Source organism: Dasypus novemcinctus, chromosome 11 (genome assembly GCF_030445035.2).
Source record: "Dasypus novemcinctus isolate mDasNov1 chromosome 11, mDasNov1.1.hap2, whole genome shotgun sequence".
In the NCBI taxonomy this organism is placed as follows: Eukaryota; Metazoa; Chordata; class Mammalia; order Cingulata; family Dasypodidae; genus Dasypus; species Dasypus novemcinctus.
In genome coordinates, this window is record NC_080683.1 from 87937526 (window position 1) to 87957902 (window position 20377).

General features: G+C 45.5%; 1 protein-coding gene across 5 annotated transcripts in view; it reads right to left on the reverse strand.

Moving 5' to 3' along the window:
* Window positions 1-20377, reverse strand: part of FYN (FYN proto-oncogene, Src family tyrosine kinase) — a 224223-nt gene that overhangs the window by 58763 nt on the left and 145083 nt on the right. For 4 of the 5 annotated variants that reach the window (XM_071218631.1, XM_004461231.5, XM_004461227.5 and 1 more), the window contains 2 exons: window positions 2341-2598; window positions 40-136 (listed from right to left, as the gene is read on the reverse strand). In XM_071218631.1, coding sequence (XP_071074732.1) covers window positions 40-136; window positions 2341-2587 — 344 coding nt within the window. In that variant the 5' untranslated portion in view covers window positions 2588-2598. Of the gene's footprint in view, window positions 1-39; window positions 137-2340; window positions 2599-3158; window positions 3283-20377 lie in introns of those variants that run through there. The other variant, XM_004461229.4, reaches the window with a different exon arrangement.

Consider the following 20377-nt stretch of genomic DNA (forward strand, 5'->3'; position numbering starts at 1 on the left):
AAAAGCACGCAGGCCTTCCCCCACCCTTTTCAAACTTACGAGCTGTTCAATATTTGAAATTTTTCCCCTTTGTGAAAACTCAGATCATCTTCTGTCCGTGCGTCATAGTCATAAAGGGCCACAAACAAGGTCACTCCTGACAAAATAAAAGCAAAAGAAGAGACATTATTACAGAAGGGGAACGTAGTTCCAAGAAATTAAATTCTCAAAATCTACATTTAGTTAGCACTGATAGATAACATGATGTAGTATTGTAATTCATGTGTGAAAACCAGTGACACAGAGTTTTATTTGTGCCTTGGTCTTTGTAAGGGAAGCATTATCTGATCTGACTAAAACCTGAAACTGAGGGACTTCTCTCCATACACCTTTGAATGAGTCTTGGGGAAGAGATGGCTATTAATATCATGTCCTAAACCAAAGGGCAGCAATGATACATACCATCAACTTGAGACATATTCTCTTCCACCCGGGAGTCCAGGTTATATTTTATATTAATACAAAAAACATAGGAACCTGCAAGGTCTCGCCTATTTTCATTTAACGCTCTATTAACACATTTCCTTCATTACATAATGAAAAACAAGCCCAAGACAGCCCCACTGTGTGCAACACAAGGATCCTGAAGACCCCCACTCCCACTCCTCCTTGCATGTCTGATGAGTTCTCAGAGGATGTTTTCCTGTGCCAGGGACTGAAGGGTGAACCAACAGGGGTTCAAGAGGAACAAAGACACTGTTGCTGGCCTTAAAGAACTGAAAGCAGAGAAAACATACACAGAGATGAAGCCAAATCATACAAGGTAGAAGAACCCTCCAACATTTGGGGGTATTGTGTTTTAACTTTCAAATTTTACAAGGCCTCTTAGACTCACATCACTCCTACCTGCGGAAGTGCAAGGCAAACCACCCTCTTTGCTGACTTGAATGACTGACATCTGCCTACCTGGGATCTGGCTCTAGCATTCATGAATGAATGAACAAGGGCGATGCTTGTCTCAGCAGAATAAAGCCTCTGGGCTGGCAGGGAACTCAGGCTTCTCATAGTAGGGGCTGGGAGGGGGAGAGGGGTTGCTGAATACCTTTTGGCTCCTTTTTTCTCCTGTATCTTCAAGAGACAGATTGCCCTCGACGGCTTGTCTGCCTCTCTCCCTCTTCCCTCCATTCCAGGTGCCTTCTAGGAAGGCAGGAAGAATGGGTCAGTGGATATAGCATTCATTCATTCACCCACATAATGTCTGGGTTAAAGGGAAAGCCAGGGCCACCATAACCGAGAGATGAACATAAATGTTTTCTCTACTTGGCAGAGTGTGATGCCCTAGCTGAAAAGAAGATGCTAATGTCCAAAGGCTCTGGGTCAAGTCACTTTGATAGAACTACACTGCCATGTGTTGAGTGCAGAGGGAGGAAAATTCCTGCTAATGTCTCAGCAGAGCCAACAACCCAGATAAAGAGGCCCAATGGGTCATTATATAGGACATCTGCTCCCAGACGAGTGTAGTGTGTATCGGCTGATGCTACATTCTTTTAAACTTTTGTAATAAACACAATTTTGGAACAAATAATGTCACGTATCTAGTCAAATATGGTTCAACTTACAAATATTTCGGAAAACATATGTCTGAGAATATACGCCGGATAGTTTCAAAGTATTAGCTAAGTCAGCAAATACACATGGCAGTAAACATAGCCTTGCAGGGTGAAAGAGGAGAGAACTTGAAAATAAAAAAGAGAAAAGTCTTTTAAGGGTAGCTAAGCATAGATGTGAAAATATATTAAGACATGAAAATGTTTGAGGGCTGATAATCTGAGTCATATGGAAGCTGATGGGGAGATGAGAGAGACTCAGTGAATACGAAAGGCAGAGAAAGAATGCTGCCAAGTGAGAGGCAGGCTGAGGATGAGACAGATGAGGGAGGAGGTACTACTCCCTTAAAGCAGTTCTTAATATCCCCAGATATTAATGCATCATGTTGACTAAGGAACATTCATATCGGGGAACTTGAAATACACCCATACTGGAGCTTCAGAGTGAACTGATCTGGGGGCGGGGGTGTTGGGGGCAGGCTTCTGTATTTTGGAAAACCTGCCTGAGTTCTTCTGAACCAACCAGCCGGAGCTGAGAGCCACTGGCCTACGGCGCCCCAGGAGAACACTGTGTCTCCGTAACCCACGCAGAATTCCCAAAGGGCAGCAACCAGAGACCCCCTCACCCTGCACCCCTGCAGCCAGCCCCTGGATGTGTACATCGAGCGCTGGCTTTTCTATGGGGATAGGTGGAGATAGGACAAAAGGAGCTGACTGCGGCACGGGGGTTCAAGTCCCCACCCTCAGGGCTTACCTGTTCCTCCTCTTGTCCGCAAGGTCCCAGTATGAGACGAAGAGTTCACACCCCCAAAGACGGTGAGTCCCTGGCCCCCGGCCGCGTGGAAGTTGTTGTAGTTCGGGATGGAGGTCACGCCGAAGCTGGGGTAGTGCTGCGGAGTGGGGTCTGTGCCATAGCGGTACCCGGAGCTCTGCGTCAGGCTGCCGTCCCGCTCCTCCGTCAGTTTTGTTGCTTCTTTATCCTTACATTGCACACAGCCCATTATCTAAATTCCTGCCGAAAACAAAAGGAAGATCTGTGAACTTGGATGGTTCCCTTGTGGCTGGGCTGCTTTACCATTAAAGAATAATTTACAAAGCTCACCCGTGGTATTTCAGGCCTTCAAAGGGGCAGGAGGGAAAGCAGCATCTCGGGCTGCTGGTGAAGAGAGCTGTCTGCTCCCTTAACCCAAAAATCACATTTGCTCTCCATATGCTCAGGGCGATGGGCCCGTCAGATGACAGGGTTCACCAGGCAGCAATTTTCCCCACAGGACGCCTGCCCCCCGGAAAATTCACACTTGCCCCAAGACAGCCCAACCATACTGGGCATGTTTTTCTTTAATCATCTCAAAAAATAACGCAAGCTTTAAAACAAGTCTCTTCAATATCAGAATAAAAACTTCCAAGACCAAGGAAATCTAAGAAGGTAGTACAGGAGTGCTGGAAATGCCAGGAGACAGTCCATGGAAACTCAGCCTTCCCTTCACTCGTGGGTACCCATTCTTCAGGCATAAATTTGGTAAATTTTAAGCAATAAGATGATGCTAGGTATCGAAGTTAAGAAATAGTTACCAGATGAAAAATAACATCGGCAGAAACAAAGAGGCCTGAGTATATTTGGAGGATGTCACAAGAGTCTACAGCAACACAATCCTTTAAAGCTGCTAATTAACTCTTCAAATTGTCACGAGCTTTTGCCATCTATCAAAAACATGAAAAAAAAAATCATTCTCAGGCTCTAGAGTTTGTGGTGGATTAATAACTCAACTTGTTGTCAACCACCTTCCTCCAAATCTACTTCTCCTGGGCTCCCCCGTCTCAGTAAATGGCACCACATGACTCAGGTGCTCAAGCCAGAATCCGGGCAAACATCCTTAGTTGATCCTCCTTCATTCTCACTCTTCCTGCCTCATGCTCGATTATCCAAACATGATCAATTTTGTTTGGCCTTCAAGTTCTGGAACCTGGAGTTGAATGCTCTACCCCCCTCCTCTTTGGTACACAATGCATCCTTCATGTCCCAATTTCAAGATGCCACTTCCTCTGGACAGCCTTCCCTGACTTCCGCCCTCCTTCAGGCTCGGTGAACACTCTTCGTAAAGGAACCCGCACACCTTGATTTCCACCACCAGGGCACCTTCACACCACAGTAAAATATGACCTGACCTCTTGCCTCACTGTCCAATGGACTGCAAGTTCCAGGAAGGCAGGGCCCTGTCCATTCTCATCACGGCTGTATTACTAGCACCTCGCACATAGTAGGTGTACAATAAATAGCAACCAAATGAGTGAAGATTCTTTAGGCCACTATGCTTCTCTTTTAAAAAATTTTTTTATCCCCCTGCCCCATGTGGCTTGCTTGCTGTCTGCTCTGTGTCCATTCACTGTGCGTTCTGTGTGTCTATATTTATTTTTAATTTATTCCCCCTCTTGCGGCTTGCTTTTTTTTTTTTTACTTTCTTTCTTTTTTGTCTTTATTTTTTTAATGTTATTTGAAAAATATATGAGGTCCCCATATACCCCCCACCCCCTCACCCCCCTCTTCCCATAACAACAACCTCCTCCTCCATCATCATGGGACATTCATTGCGCTTGGTGAATACATCTCTGAGCACTGAAGCATCACATGGTCAATGGTCCACATTATAGTTTACACTCTCCCCCAGTCCACCCAGTGGGCCATGGGAGGACATACAATGTCCGGTAACTGTCCCTGCAGTACCACTCAGGACAGCTCCAAGTCCTGAAAATGCCCCCACATCACGTCTCTTCTTCCCATTCCTCACCCTCAGCAGCTACCATGGCCACTTTCTCCAAATCAATGCTACATTTTCTTTGATTACTAATCACAATAGTTCATGAATAGAATATCAGTAAGTCCACTCTAATCCATACTCTATTCTCCATTCTGTGGACCCTGGAATGGTTGTGTCCACTCCACATCTATATCAAGAGGGGGCTTAGATTCCACATGGATGATGGATGCAATTCTCCTGCTTTCAGTTGTAGGCACTTTTGGCTCTCTGGTGTGGTAGTTGACCTTCTTCATCTCCATGTTAGCTGAGTGGGGTAAGTCCAATAAACCAGAGCGTAGGGCTTGCTTGTTGTTTTTGCTCCGTGTCCGTTCGTTGAGCGCTCTTCTAAGTTTTCACTTATCTGCCTTTTTGTCGCGTCACCTTTTTGAGTCGGCTCTCCATGGCACCCACGGGCTGGGTACCACTCTGTGGTGCTAGAGGGCTGATGGCTCTCTACAGTGTGCGGGTGAGCCTGCCTTCACAAGGAGGCCCTGGGACGTGAACGCAGGGCCTCCCATATGGTAGGCGGGAGCCCAGCTGATTGAGCCCCAGTTGCTTCCCCTATGCTTCTCTTTTGACCTTTTTTCCTTTTTCCCTCAAAGCTACTGCTGTTTTCCCAGCCTTCTTCCAGTGATTTTATTTTTTATTATTTTATTTTCCAGTGACTTTGATCAGGACTGTGTCCTGTACTGCCTTTTTAAAAAGAAGTACCAGGGATTGAACCTAGAATCTTGGACAAAGTAGGTGCTCAACTACTTGAGCTACATCCACTTCCCTTGCATTTTTTAATTTGCCAGTGCATGTGAGAAGTGAAGATTCAGAGATACAAGGTCAATTGGCTAATCTGCCCCACTTTGGACTGCAATACCTTGTTCAGGCTGACAGGGGCAGAACATGCAATGGATGATCCTGCCAAAACTCTGAAAAACAGCTCATTTGGGATGAGAGAATCAAAAAGGAAACACATGACATCATGTGTAATTACATGAATTCACTGGGGAGGGCACAGCTGGCACCATAGGGGAAGAGGCTCGAGGCAGTAAAGGAAAATGAGTGAGCCAGTCTCAATACATTATCTTGCAAACCAAAGTAGGGGTGCCAAGTCGGATACAGAGACTCTCAGGAGGCACTGCTCTGAGCACTGCTTATCTGCTGGCCTGGGTCATGGAAGCCATATCAGACTGCTCCAAAGCCCTCTCACATTACATGTTTCAAAAAATACTTATTGAATTGAATGTCAGTTCCTGAGAATGGAAATGTTTGGAAACGAGCCGCCTACTGCTTGAGCTGAGATCACCAAATCTGGAACACATTTATGTGTAAATCATTTGAGATTAACTTACAGTATACTGTGTCCAACATGCTTTCTAACTTACGGTAAACGAGTAAGATTTTAACAAATTTCCAATAGGAAATGCAAAATATCTCCAAGGCATGATTTACTGAAGGAATTTCATCACGTGTTGTTGGTGTTGCTTCATAAGACTGATAAATATCTTGCTCACTTTATATTAACTAGTTCATGGCAGAAAGGTGGTCCAAGCTTCTACCAAGGCCAGAAAAAAAACATTTCTGGTCCCAGGTGCTTTCCTCAGGTGTTTCACTAACCTAATGCAATTAGAGGAGGTGAGATCTGAATACAGAATTGGATCACTGACAGCAGTGGTTCTCAGCTGGGGGTGATTTTTGCCCCACCCAGGGGGCATATTAGGCAATGTTTGGAGTCATTATTGATTGTGACAACTCGGGAGAAGGGCTGTACCAAGTGAGAAGAGGCCAAGAGATGCTGCCAAACATCCAAACAGGGCAGTTGCATTAAACCACCAAACTAAGGGAAAAACCACCTTTCAAAATCCCACTAAAAAAAGTATCACCTCTGTAATATGACTAACTCTTAGAAAAGATTTTATGAAATAAGGCAGGGAAAAAAATCATGAACTCTTTGAAGGCAGGGATTATTTTGTTTGCTCTTTCACTACTGCATCACAGTACCTGGCACACAGGAGGAGTTCAATAATATTTATTAAATGAACAATAAAAAGAGATTTCAACCAAAAACACTATTTTGAAGAAAACATCTTCTTTCCTAAAGGGACAGCTGCTACCACCACCTCTCGCATTTGCAAATCTGAGTTAAGTAATATTTCTGCATGGGCCTTACTTACTCTCTCTACTTCATTGAAAATGAGTTTAAAAATAGAAAGAGAAATATGCCGGCAGATGCAGGCCCAACCCATTAAAAGTTAATTACAATGAAAATATTTGTATAAGAGAGTGTGGTCTTCTTTTTCCCACTTGGGACAATCAGAATAACCATTTCCTGATGGAAGAGTCAAAAGCTGCTCTATGAGTTGTCCCCTACGTGATCCGGTTTCTTGCCATGAGACAAACTTCTGAGCATTTGAGTAAAAAGATAAGTATCCATGTTACACAGTTATGTGGTACGGCTTTTAGGTCCAGTGCTGTAGGTCCAGCATGCATACATGATGCACACAGACTTACTTTACAACTGCATGGCACTGAGAAAAAATGAATAACGATTCTCTGGACCACAAAACATCACACCATGGACGTGTGGCCATCAGCTTCTGCACGATGTCCTGCTTCAAAAAACTAATGGGAAAGCACTTTGCCAGAAAGGATTCTGGCTGTACCTGTGGTCACGGTGTCTGGAGCACTGCTGTGAAGTCCCTATTCTCCATCCTCCTGCTAACAGATGGGGCTCAGCCACTATCATGCCAGTGCAACCCAATTTACTTGAAACAATCTTGGTACTGTGCATCTTTTCAAACACACCAACAACATTAAGCAACAGAGGGAAGACTTGCCAAAAAGAATTCAAGGAGCGCCACACCCTACTCCTGTGAGCAGGGAGGATGTCATCACTGGATCCCAGCATTTCCTGCTGCTGTCATGGGAGAGTCTCAGATCCTTCTTCACCTGGCCCTCTAGCCACTGACGAGGCTGACATGAAGGATGGAATCTCTCTACTACTCTGGGCACAGGGTGCTTGGCTCCAAATTAGTCGACTAAGCAGACAATTCCTCCTTCTGTGGCCACAGACCATAGTTCGGTCGGCCAGCCACATGCTAAATACAGATGTGTCCACATTTCCTCATGTGCCAATCAATAAAGCAATGCCAACGCCTAAGGGGTATGAAGTCACAGGACTGATGAGGAGACTCCAGGTGTGTGCGGGAACAAAGGGGAAAAGGCCGCAGGGAGTCTTCTGCACAAGCAAATTACTTTCTCCTGAGACACATAAACTCCCAGGCAGAGGAGGGAAGGCAGAAGGATGAAAGGTGAAAGTGACCACAAATAATTTTAATTTCAGCAGTGTGTTTCTTTTGTCTCAGAAAGCACCCCAGGTGGACAGGGAGATGTGAGAGCTGTTAGGCATAACTCACTGTCCTTGTACCTGACAGACCCAGGCTGACTGCCTGGATTTTGGAGAGTGACAGTACAGCCGCTTTTGGCCCATATTCTGATGTGGCACCTCCGCAGGTGCCGCCATTCACTTCCCTTTTCGGTTTCCGCTTTACCTGGGCAGGTATCATAATAAAAGTAAAACAGCAAGGAAGGGAGCTGAACTAAAGCACCTAGAAATCAAACAAAAGCAATGGAGATGGGGACAGCTGAAAAAAATAACTGAAAGCGGGCTTGGGTCTCCACTGTGCACTGTTATATGCTTCTCTGTGAGAACAGCCCCAACGGGCGGCTTCACGGGCAAACACTTCCTTTTGGTCAATTGTAATGAAATAAGGAAAAAAGATAAGATGTGGCAGAGACACATCAGAAATTATTTGACTTCAGGATAGAAAATTCATGGCAGGGGGCTCTAGATCCTTGTAAAATTGGAAACACCCCCAAGAAGTGACCTGGGGAATTTTGTTATATTCTTCGTGGAGAAAGAAAATCCTTTGAAGGTCTGGTGGCTGCCAACCAGAATTTAGAGATAGATGAGTGACACCTGGTAGCACGAGTAGTCAGGTTACAGAACCCACCACCCAATTTTCCAAATTTCCCAGCACCTTTCAAGCCTTTTCAGATCCTGCACAGGTGAGTAAAGGCAGTGCTGCCTACTGGAAACAGGCTGGACAGAAGGGCCTAGGATGACTGGAGAGGCTGCAGAGAAGGCAGATCCATGCCGGACATGCTCAGAAGCACAAACACTCCCCAAAGTCCCAGAGCAAGTGAAGAGGTCACAGCTGGGTTGGCACTTTAGAGACAGTACTTGAGAGCTGAACCACATACAGCTTTGGTGCTGGGTCCAGTCAGGCGCCCTAGCCCAGCTATAAAAACAAAGAATACTCAGGACTCTGCCAATGTGGGAAATCCTCTTTGCTGCCAAGTTGAGGGAAGGAGTGAAAATATCTGCCTTGCCAAAAAGGTGGTGCAGGAGGCAGAACTCTAAAGTACTTCCCAAGACTCCTGGTCAACATATCCTGCTTAATCCTTGGGACAAGTCACTCCTGTGATTTGGCACAGGTAACTTAAAGAAAGGGAGATTATCCTGGTGGACCTGACCTAATCAGGTGTGGAGCTCTTAAAAGGGACCAAGCTCTTCCTGGTAGATTCCAAATGTGAGAGGGATTTGATTTGAGGGAGATTCTCCATTGCTGGCTCTGAAGATGGACACTGACAGCCGGCAAGCAAACAGAACTTCAGTCCTACAACCACAAGGACTACATTCTGCCAATCGAGTGGGCTCTTCCCCAGGCAAGCTCTCAGATGAGAATGAAGCCAGCTGACAGCTTGATCTCAGCCTTGCTGAGCAAAGAATCCAGTCACACCATGCTTGGATACCTGATCCTCAGAACTAGGAGCTAATAAATGGATGTTGCTTTAAGCCCCAGTAAATCAGTAGTAATTTGTTAGATATCAGTGGAAAAGAAAACAAATACCTATTTTTCTGGAATGGAATATCTGGAGATGAGAGCTTCGATCTCAGAGGTGATGACCAACGTCTGCGTCTCACCATGGGCAGGTGCTGTGCTATGCACTGGGCACCCAAAGAGGTAGGCATTTTACCCCCACTGTACAGTGGAGGAATCTGAGGGAGATGGGGGATCTGCTGCACGTCAGAGGTGGAGATGGGATTTGATGCCAGCCAGCCGGATGCCACGGCCAGCATGCTGAACCTCTATACCACACCACGGTCTCCTGGCCAGGCCAAGCAAGGGTGGGAGTATGAGAGTGGGGGTGAGGGTGGAGGCTGCTGATGAAGAGACCTGAGGGGAAGGTCCCCCGTTGCTTCATGTGTATGACTCACTGTGGCCCTGACTTCAGGGACTGGCCCCACTCCCCCACATTCACACTCCAACCCCCCTCCCCCAACCCAAGATAGTGGGGGTGGGGGGTGAGTCACCATCCTCCTCGATGTGCTTTGGCATCATAATGAATGTGTGAGCCAATGATACCAAAGCAGCCCTTAATTTCCTGATCTTTCCTAGATGTGGCAGGGGTATTTATATTGCAGCACAAAGGATCCAGCCCTGGTTTTCTTGTGTAAAAGTGAGCTTTCCTACTGCATTTAAAATAGGATTTGCTTTACAGTCAAAACCTTCTGGAACATACTGACTGCATAAACTAAACTATATTTGTAATGCCTCCCCCAACCACAAAACAATAGGTTTCTACTATTGTGGACTCGTGTGATGGAGAGCCCCCCACCAAGAAGTAATACAATTCTATAGGCTTCGAGATGGGAAGTCTGATGGAAAGGTTACTATATAGACAATGCAGCCACAGCCGCATGCAGCACTGAGAGAACAGAGCCTATTTAAAAGTCAAATCAAAGCTTTGCTTCCAGAAATAAAAAGAGGAGGAGTCAGACCCATTCGATCATTTATTCACAACTTTGAAGGGCCTTGGGGAGGGTGAGGAGGACGGCTCTTCCTCTATACCACACAGCATGGGAACCGAGCGAATATAAATCACTCTGAAAACCTCGCATTACTTTAAGATACAGCCACATTCCTGGCACCTAGGTTTTTCTAACTTGTCTTGTCCAAATGACCCCCAGGCCGAGAAGCAGCAGCTCACATCCCTGCAGCATACTTCCCTTTCCCTTCTGTATATGCTTCCATTCCCCAATGCCCAGAGAGTCAAAAGCACTTAATAAAAAAGAAATGGAAGCATTAGACCCTGACGGTGAGATTCAGCACTGCAGTCCACTAAATGCTGGAACCATCCCCGAACCCAAATGGCCAAATGAGGTTTTAACACCGAATTGTGGAAAGGCTCCAAAAGAAGGCAAGAACATTCTCTTCTTACATTTGTTTCACTTTGGATTTCAGTGTCAGGACAAGAGTAAAATGGCAATGAAGATCAGGATATGTTTTAACCCTGTCTGTGCCAAAGGGTTCAGAAAGAGCACCAAAGGAAAAGTGGTTCACATTTCCCCTTCCAGCCTCCACTCCTTAGAAGTGACTCTTGTACTTAAATTTTTAATTTAATTTTTATTGAGCTGTAATTCATATACCATAAAATGTACCCTTTAAGTGTATATTCAGAGTTTTCGGTATATTCACAAAGTTGTGCAATCATCACTACCTAATTTCAGAACATTTTCATCACCCAAAAAGAAACCAGTTTTCCTTAGCAATCTCTCCCCAGCCTCTGGAAACCATGAATCTACTTTATGTTCCTATGGATTTGTGGGCTCTTGTCATTTCATATAAATAGTATCATACTACATGTGGCCTCTTGTGACTGGTTTCATTGCATCATGTTTTCAAGAATAATCCTTGTAGCAGCATGTATCAGTACTTCACTCCTTGTTGTGGATGGATACTATTCCATCGTATGGATATACCACTTGTTTACCCATTCACTTTAATTGATGAACATTTGGATTGTTTCTACCTTTTGGCTGTTATGCAAAAAGCTGCTATGAACACTCCTGTACAAGTTTTTGAGTGGACATGCGTTTTCACGTCTTTTGGTCTAATGTTTTAATATATAAGGAATTTATACAGATAAAAAAATTCTAATATTAGGGAAATAGGAAACATGGGCTGGCAGTTCAAAATAAGGAAAAACAATTTGTTAAACATGAGAAAATATTTTCATTAGTAATCAAAGAAACACAATATTGATTGGTAAGATACTTTTACCTCTAAATTAGAAAAAACTAAAAGACCACACATTAGTGATGAAGGTCCAATAAAATGAATATTCTCATATACTGCTGATGGAAGACTGCAATTTACCATAACCTTCTGGTAAACTGATTTGGCAATATTAACAAAAAGCCTTAAAAATGGGGACATTCTTGAATTTGTGAATCTGTGCTAAAGAAATACTTCTTTTTTTAAAATGACACACAAAGTGGGCCTATGAAGTGTTGTTCGTACTTTGAAAAATCAGAAAATTTTCTAATTGTTTACCAAGAGAGAGCAATGGCTAAATAAATTATAAGGCATGCCTATAATGAAAAGCGAAGCAGAAATTGAAACTATGTTTACAGAAAATTAGTGATTCTATGGAAAATGCTCAAGTTATCTTAAGAAGGATCACACAATTTTAACTATTTAACAAATGTCTGGAAAACTCTAGAAGGAAACATACCAAGATGCCTATATGATAACATCATGAGTGACTTATTTTTTCTTCACTTTGTTTCTGTATTTCTCAGTTTTTCTATACTGAGAAATGCATTGCTTTTATAATGAGAATAAGGCATCTTGATTTTTAAAAGGAAAAAGTCCCTTTAATTTATTAGTTACAGATTTTATTCATATATAGATTGGGAACAAACTTATATTGATAATTACTTGTGAACTGAAAAATTAGAGGACACAAGGGTGATTGTCTCCAAAGCCTGTTCAGAGCAACCTCTTTCTGGAAGGCACGAAATGTGAAAGGTGCCAAAGGACAGTGAAGTTTTGCTGAGTGTGCTTTCACAGCACCTGTGCTTGGAAGTGGGCAGAGAAGGAGCGGGTGGTGAATGCACACAGATGAACGGCGAAGGGACCTAATTAAGGACATAGATAAAGCAAAGCCCCATACAACCAATGCAAGGATCGTATAGGCGGCAAGTAGCAGAACCTGGAATAACAGAAGCGAAAGTGGGGTGGCTGGATCAGCGGGTTTTTGAGAATTTTGGGGTGCCCTCTGACCTCAGAATGACAGCATTCACTCAAGTCAATCTTGGAACCAAACCAAAGGGCGCTGGTTTCTGAGGTATCTGGAGGGCGTGTGTGGGAGTGAGGTTCTGGAGATGGTGGGCATCTAAGATGGTAGGCAGGGGGAAGCCAGGCACTTTTGCACTTTCAATGCCTGTTGGTAGTGGGCAGGGAAATCCCATATCTTGCTCTTAAGTTTTCTTTTGCTGCCTATAGTCTTTCCTTTTGGGACATTCAGCTTCAAATTTTCAGCCACTATCCCCAGAACTGGGGGCAGTCAAACAAGGCACCGAACAGTGAGCAAACTGGTTCACACAACAGAAAAATTTTCATATACATAAAAGATCCATCTGAGATGTTTCTTCCTAATGTTGACACCCAGTCAAGCAGCTTTCCACCCTCCTTGCCCCTGTTCTGTAAAAGCCACCAAGAAAAACAAAAACAAAAACAAAAAACATGGGCTCTGTTCAGGGACCAGGAACGCCAGGGTTGCGTCTGGGCTGCAGCGCGGGGACTGGCTTTGGGCTGCGTCTGTTTAAGGAATGTTGTGGTAGAACTGGCCCAAGGGTCAGGCTGCCACCTGGCAGAGCCACAAGAAAACACATTAGCACAGAGCGGCTGTTTGAGCAGGCGTCATCACCACCTCCTCCCTGCTAATGCTGAGAGAAAGCAAGCGGAGGGGGCTCACGCTCCAGGGCCGAACAAAAACCCGCTCTGCCACCTACCCAACCTTTATAGAGGTTCCTTGCCAGGATCCGCAATGTGGCCTCACCCTTTCAAGAACTGTGAACTCTATTTTGCGTTCTTTAACACACCAGTTCTAGTCAAGAAGATCTAATTCCTTTAAAGAAACAGAATGGACTTTGAGTGAGAAAATCTTACCTTTCTTTTTTTCCCATCAAGTTCCTAAAACTGGGTTTACGGTTTTGGTGTCTCCCCTTTTCACTGGCCATACATCTGATTATGAAGTCAGAGCCCATCAGAATCCGTTGCCCCAAACACTTAGTTGGGAGGCCATTTGCACTGCATTTTTGGAACAGAGGTGGATGTCTTTTTTTTTTAGAGAATGGCAGGAACCCTAGTCCCTCTGCCCCTGGATCTTCCTGTTGGCACCTGATTCGAGTTACAAGGAATCAGCAACACTGGCAGTGCTTATCTAGTGCCTCCTCTGCAGTGGCTTAGAATTTCAAAGCTTCTTGGCAGCTGTTTTGGTGTGAATGCTGATAGAGTAGGCAGTCAGAAAACATAACTCTGTTTCCATAGCCCCTAGTGGGACAAGGAACAATGGTGGCCCCAGAACAGAGGGACAAGAGACTGGTCAGCCTCCTCCGACCTCATTGCCTGAAGGAAAGGACAAGGGTCGCTGCCTTCCCTTGAATTTAGTTTCCTCACTCCGGCTGAGCCCAGGTTGTTGGCTGTGTGGTGTCTGCCTCACGAAGCTTTCCGAAGAGGGCTGCAGTCAGGAGGCAAGTTGAGTGCCAGCAGAGGCACAAAGGCCATTCTAGGAGGGAAAGAGTCTAAGAGGAAGACAACGTGGAACCACTGAAGCCAGTCAGTGGTGTGTACTCAGCAGCACAGAGAAAACAGTATCTGGGATACAAATCTGTGGCTACTTGGGGTGGCAGGGATGCAAGTCACATGGGTTAGACCACTTGTTTATGACCTACTTCACGCTTGACTGAAACCTGGGCAGGTTTTTGTCAACAAATCCAAAAAATAGAAGACTTGGTTTATATACTGGCAGGGGGTTACATTTTGTAAAATGTAAAGCAATTCAGTAGTAACTTTTGGTTTAGGGCAGGGGTCCTTAATTTTTTTTGTTCCATGGACCCGTTTGCCAATCAGGTGAAAACCACAGACCCCTTACTAAGTCCACGCTATACTGTGCATTATTTAATAAATATATCACACCCACACCAACATGTCCCCACAAGAATTTCAATTCAAGTGCATGGACCCCTTGTTAAGAAATCCTGGTTTAGGGTGTTGTCTTGCAGGGTAGTCAAACTTGAGGTTATTTCCTTAAAGACAGTATAGCAGTTAATCTTCCTATTTCTTCATGGCGTTTGTAGGACTTTGGTATCAGACAAGGCTGTGCTGGGCATGAAAGGACACAGCCATGACAGCCTTGGGGTCCCAACTCATCACTAGAAATAAGCGAGTAACAGGAGGATAAAGGCAGGTGAGGGGTGTGGCAGGCTATTTGTTATTCCACCAAAACCATTTCCTTCTTTCACGGTTATAGTTTTAGCTAGGCTTATGGCTATGCAGCTGAAGACTACATTTTCTATATTCTGCAACTTAATTCTGGCCAGCTAGCTGGGAGTGAATGTGGTATGTGTGCCTTCTGGGTCATGGTCCTTCAAAAGGGAGTTGGTTGCTCTCCATTCTCCTTCCCACTTCCTGTGGCCTCAAAGGGGAGGTGGTGCTGGGCTGACAACCCAGCAGCGAATGGCAGAGCTGCAGGCCAGAAGGGGCCTGGGCCCCGGTAGGCTTGCTGCCACAGCTGCTCACCCACCCTAAAGTGCCTCTGACAATAACAAGAGAGAGATGCATGAAATCCATCTGGCATGAGTCACCTTTTCTGCAGTGTGGGGGGTCTTTTTGTTACAACAGGTAGCCTTCACCCCAACACAAGGAGGAAGTGAATCTAACACACAGGCCACAGGGAAGCTCTGCTGGCTGTATTTTTTTTTTCCTTTGCCTCTTTAGCCAATAAGAGCCTCTGTTCTCCTTCGATGGTGGCAGTTAGTCTAGAATTGAGGCCGGGTAACAGGATAACAAGAACAATGAATAGGAACAATCACTTCCACTAATCGAAGATTTATTTTCTATTTGATGCTTTACATGTGGTAGATCATTTAATCCTCAGGACACCCTTGCAAGTCTAGTTCACAGTTAAGGAATGGTGGGCTCAAAGAATTTATACCTTTCTCAGTGGGGTCTGGTCTGAATCAACATCTAATGGCAAACCATATCCTCTTCTTACTACACCATGCTGCCTTTTAAGAAAGAGACTCTGCTCCTAGCCACCTTTTAGATCCAGTTGGGATTGGTTCCTGAGTCTCTAGGACATCTTTATCCCAGAGTATCAGGATCTTAGTTTGGAGAAGAATGGGAAGCAGTGGTGCCAGGCTGGGGCGAAGCTGCCAGGTAGCTATGTGGCTCTGAGCACGTTAGGGCCCATACTTTGGAGCTTGGTTTCCTCCTGAGTCCAGCAATGGGGCTCACCATGGAGCTCTGCAGGGTTCAATCCCACCTGACATTCCTGTAGGAGCCCAGCACCCTCTGCACACACTCTAGCACGGTCACTGTGAGCTCACACACAGGCACAGCACAGTTCTTTATGTCCCCACAGTCCTGGGCTTAACCTTATCAGTCATGAGGACTCACGGTCAGGTTTGCTGTAAACACACTGATGCCCTTGCCAAGGCCAGAGCCTGACCATGGCATATTATGAGGGTGGTGATGATGGGATAAGCTGGGCTTTGCTGTGTCATACTGTTTTAATTCATTTTTATATTTTGCACTATCGTTTAAAGTGTCCTTTCTCCTTGGGATTTTCAGAAGGTCCGACTATGCTCCCCTCTTCCCTTTATTGCTGAAATGAAGAACCTCTGGTCTGGCTCAACCAGCTCAGGCATTTGTGACATGCTTTGGCTTTGACTCCTCCTCCTGATTCTCTCTGGCTTTCCTCTAGGGTTGTTTGGTATAGCTGTTTTCCTCCTAAGATGCTGGAGATGAAGATAAAAAGAAAACAAGAACAAAGAACCCCCCTAGAAGAAAGTTACTTAGACATCACCATAGTAACAAATCACCAGTTTTCAACTGCTACTTTTCCCCTTCCACTCTTGTCTCTCTGCCTTTATCCTTTTATTTACATTTAGTCCTACCTCCAGCCTTCATTCAACAAACATATTTTGATCCCCTTTATGTGACAGGTTCTGTGCAAAGCTTTGAGTGTGGATATAGAATCAAGTCAACATAGCCCGGGACCTCAAAGAGCTTTATATATACTTAGGAGGGAGACAGACAAGTAAATCAATGGACCCTGGTTGAGGGGAGGGGGATCAGAAAGCACTGAATTCACCCAGGTCAGCAACTGCAAAGGTGAGCAGGTGTGAGCCCAGACCTGGGGGACAGGCCCCGCAGGCAAGGAAACGGCACACCCGAGGACACTGAAACACACGATGCATGCAAAGACCTGTAAGGGGCTCTGTGGTTCCAATATTTTTTGAGCACTCAAACATGTGCCAGGCATATTGGTAGGATCTGGGCGAGAAGATGAAGAAGACAGGCCCCTGTTCCAAAGGAGCTTGCAGCTTAATGGAAATTGAAATATGCAGCTGGAAGAGATACTCGAGAAACAGGGAGAAGCCAGGTCATGAAGGATGGTGGGTCAGTTTTACTGAGCACTCACTATGTGCCTGATGCTGCCAATGTGCAATCCACGAGTGACCTCCTCTGGAACCTCAACAGCCTGTGAGTTGGGTGTTACTGTCAGTACTTGTCCAGGCTGTCCGGGGAGCAAACGATTGAGCTGGATTTCAGCCCAGGCCTAGGCAGTGGTTCCGGTGATGCTGCCGGAACAATCTTCCTAAAACAGAGATCGGCGCACACCACTCTCCTACCAAACAGCCTTCAGTGGCACCTCATAACTCATGGGGTCATGCTCAAAGGCCTTAGCTTGCCAGCATATGGTGGAGCACGTAGGACTTGGAGTTGCTGAGTGGATGGGCTTACAGAGCACCAGTCCTGGTGAGTTTTAGGGCTACCTGGATATGGGGGATGAGAAGGCGAGGAGCTGGGTGATTCTCAAGTTTCTGGTCCAACTAACTAGGAGGACCATGGTTCCCCCCATCAGGAATGAGGCCACACTGTAGGCTGACTCCTGTGGGAGGCACAGGCAGCTCTGGGTTGGTGTGAACTAGAGCAAAGGCCAATGCTTAGGCATCTGGAGGGAGGAAGGAACACGAGAAGGTTTAATAAAAGTGAATCACCAGGGGGAAATGTTTTGAAGGCTACTACATGGACAGGACCAATACACAACTGCAGGGGCACCATTCTCTGAGAACACAACATGATCTGCAATCTCTGGATTGGACAGCCCTGAAGGTCCACTTGGTGAGTAGATGATCTTGAACTGGGAGTAGATGCCAAGACTTGGCTGGTGTAAGTATTAAACGGGAGTGAAACGAGGTGGCAATAGATACACGTGGAAATTGGGGAGAAAAGAGTGAAGCAAGGGGGAGCCAGATGGAGAAGAGGCTGCACGCAGGCAGCTGGATGGAGATGAGCACAGAGGGGCATCTAAGTAAGATGTGATTCCCATGCTGGACGAACAACTCTATCCATTTCAGCTGCCTGTGTATGCATAATTCACACCTAGTAAATCATCCCCAACTCGAGCAAAGCTGTAGCTTTTTTTGCATGTGAGAATAAAGACCTGAAACCATCTTGCCACAGAGGTGATGCACTATAGGACTAATAAGTTACATAACTGGAGAATTCAGGCAGAGAAAGAACCCCAAGATCAAAATTTTGGGGGTGGTAGCACTGGTAGAAGGGAAGGCAGTTTGCTGAACAGCCGTGTAGTGCTCGCCTATGCATGACAAGTACAAACAGCAAGAGTGATGTACAGACAGACTTCTGTGATGCAGGACATCTGAAGAAGGGCAACAACTACCCACTTAAAAGGGCATGGGACAGCTAATATCCAGCAACAGACTGATGTCCACAGCAGAACCTGAAGAAGTGGCAAGGGTTAGAGGTACAGTCATTGTGAGATAAAGCAGGAGGCCAACCTCCCCTGCCAGCCACAGAGTTTACTTTATTATGTCAACACAGGAAAGTCCTTATCATGAGGCAGAAGTGGCGTCACACCTTTGGTTTGCATGAACTATGCAACAGTAACACATTCTTTGGGCTCATGTCAGAAAAGGCTTATTTCTCAACCATGACAGCTCTGTTCACATAGACAGGCTGCCCCGGGCAGGGGATGGGGACTTTTGCTCTGCGACCAGCAGGAGTCACCGACAGGCCCCTCTGAGCGTTCATTCCGCCTTCCGTGGAGCTGCCTGCTAAGGCTCCAGGTTAATGAGGACCCCAGTGTAGCTTCATGCTCTCTGCCCCAGTTCTGGTTCAATACAACCCAAATTGACTCACGAGGAAACAATGCCGCATGCTCGGAATAAGCCAGGCAGTAGCTCTGCCATAATTCCTTTTGACAAAGGCTGCCCTGACATTTTCACCCAGCACAGGTAAAAAAAATAGGAAACCAGCATATGCCATCTTGGTGTTCAGTGTTGTCCCAAGTTTCAGCTTTAACCTGGACCCCCTTTCCCTGAACGCACCCTCTCCACCTGCTTCATTTCTTAGCCAACTTGCTTTTCTCTCTGAAGATCTGCATTTTCTACATAGGTCTATTTGCTAAAATTAAAATGTCACAAAAAAATTAGTGGCTCTGTGCACCTCATATAGAGTAGGCTGTTTATTTACACCAATTCTTGCCTTTTCAAATGCAAGAAGCTGCTTACTTTTTCTTAACAATACTTAATGGTTTTAACTCTCTTTCTGTTTTAACAAGCTAATCTTCCTTTTTTATTTTTTCTCATTATTTCTTGGGTGCCTCAAACACGTAAATTTTTTTCAGGTTGAAACAATGGTGCAGGTTTCTCCTTTTTTACTTTTGACTCTTTTGCCTCATTGCAAAACGAATCAACAAAATATAATTTTAGCATTTTGGGGGGTACCAGAGCATTTTTTGTTTTCTTGCCTAGGCCAGGTGACAAAATTCACTCAATTTCAACTTTAAAACACAAAACAAAAACAAAAACTACCTACCTAAAACTCTTATCCTTTGTTTCTATATTGTTAATTCTAACATACAGAAGTGATACTATGGGCAGATTTTTTAGTCTGACAATTCCAAGTACCGATGAAAATGCGGAACAACTAAAATTCAAACACACTGCCCGAGGTGAGTAAACTGGTGCAATCATTTTGGAAAAGCTATTTTACATTATTTAGTAAACATGGAGCTGCATCTGTCCTGCAAGCAGCAATTGCTCTCCTAAAGCACAGGCTCTAAAGACACATGCCCTCAGGAACCAGGGGCTCCACGTGCTCTGAAGGTTTGGGTGAGGCCCCGGGGTCTGCCCTTTTCAGAGCTGCGCAGTGAAGGGAGGGGCCTCGCTGCATTGCAAGGGCTGAGGATTGAAGGTTTATAATTTCAACTCAAATCTGTCTTCAAATGCAGTCCCCCAAGGCCGTGGGGTGGGATAATGGGGACAGGGACATGAAACTCACTAGTTTGTGTGCCTGCCTTTAGGGGTTAATACCTAAAGAGAGCCAGTCTGAGGATTCTGGAAAATTCGGGTATCACTGTCATTTCCTTGCCAGCCGGGGCCCCTCTTCCTTCTCTGTTGCCTCTTGCCCCCTGTGCCAGGTGTGGCTTGTACATTCCCTCCTTCAAGCCCACCTCATCTGGTGAGGGAGGTGCTTGAGTAGGCACCAGCATCACCCTCGTCTCCATCACAAAGCCCCAGAGTGTCCACCCAGACCGGGCGCTGGTCTGCACTTGGGGGCTCGCTGCCTGGGTCACGCTTCTGGAGACATGGCTGAGGGGAGCCTTGTTCAAGATCTGGGGCTGTTCCTCTCTGTGGCCGTCTTCCGGACCCTCGGCAGGCCGGGACAGGGGCAGCCGTGTCTGTGATCCTTGGCGTCCCAAGTCCAACACAAATTCAATGCCTGGTGCAATTTGGTCTTTAATAAAGACTTCTAAATGACGGCGAGCAGGAAGTTAGACAATGCTCCTGTTTCAGGGGAAATGAAGGGAACTTTCTGCCTTCCTGTGGGGCGGTCCTGG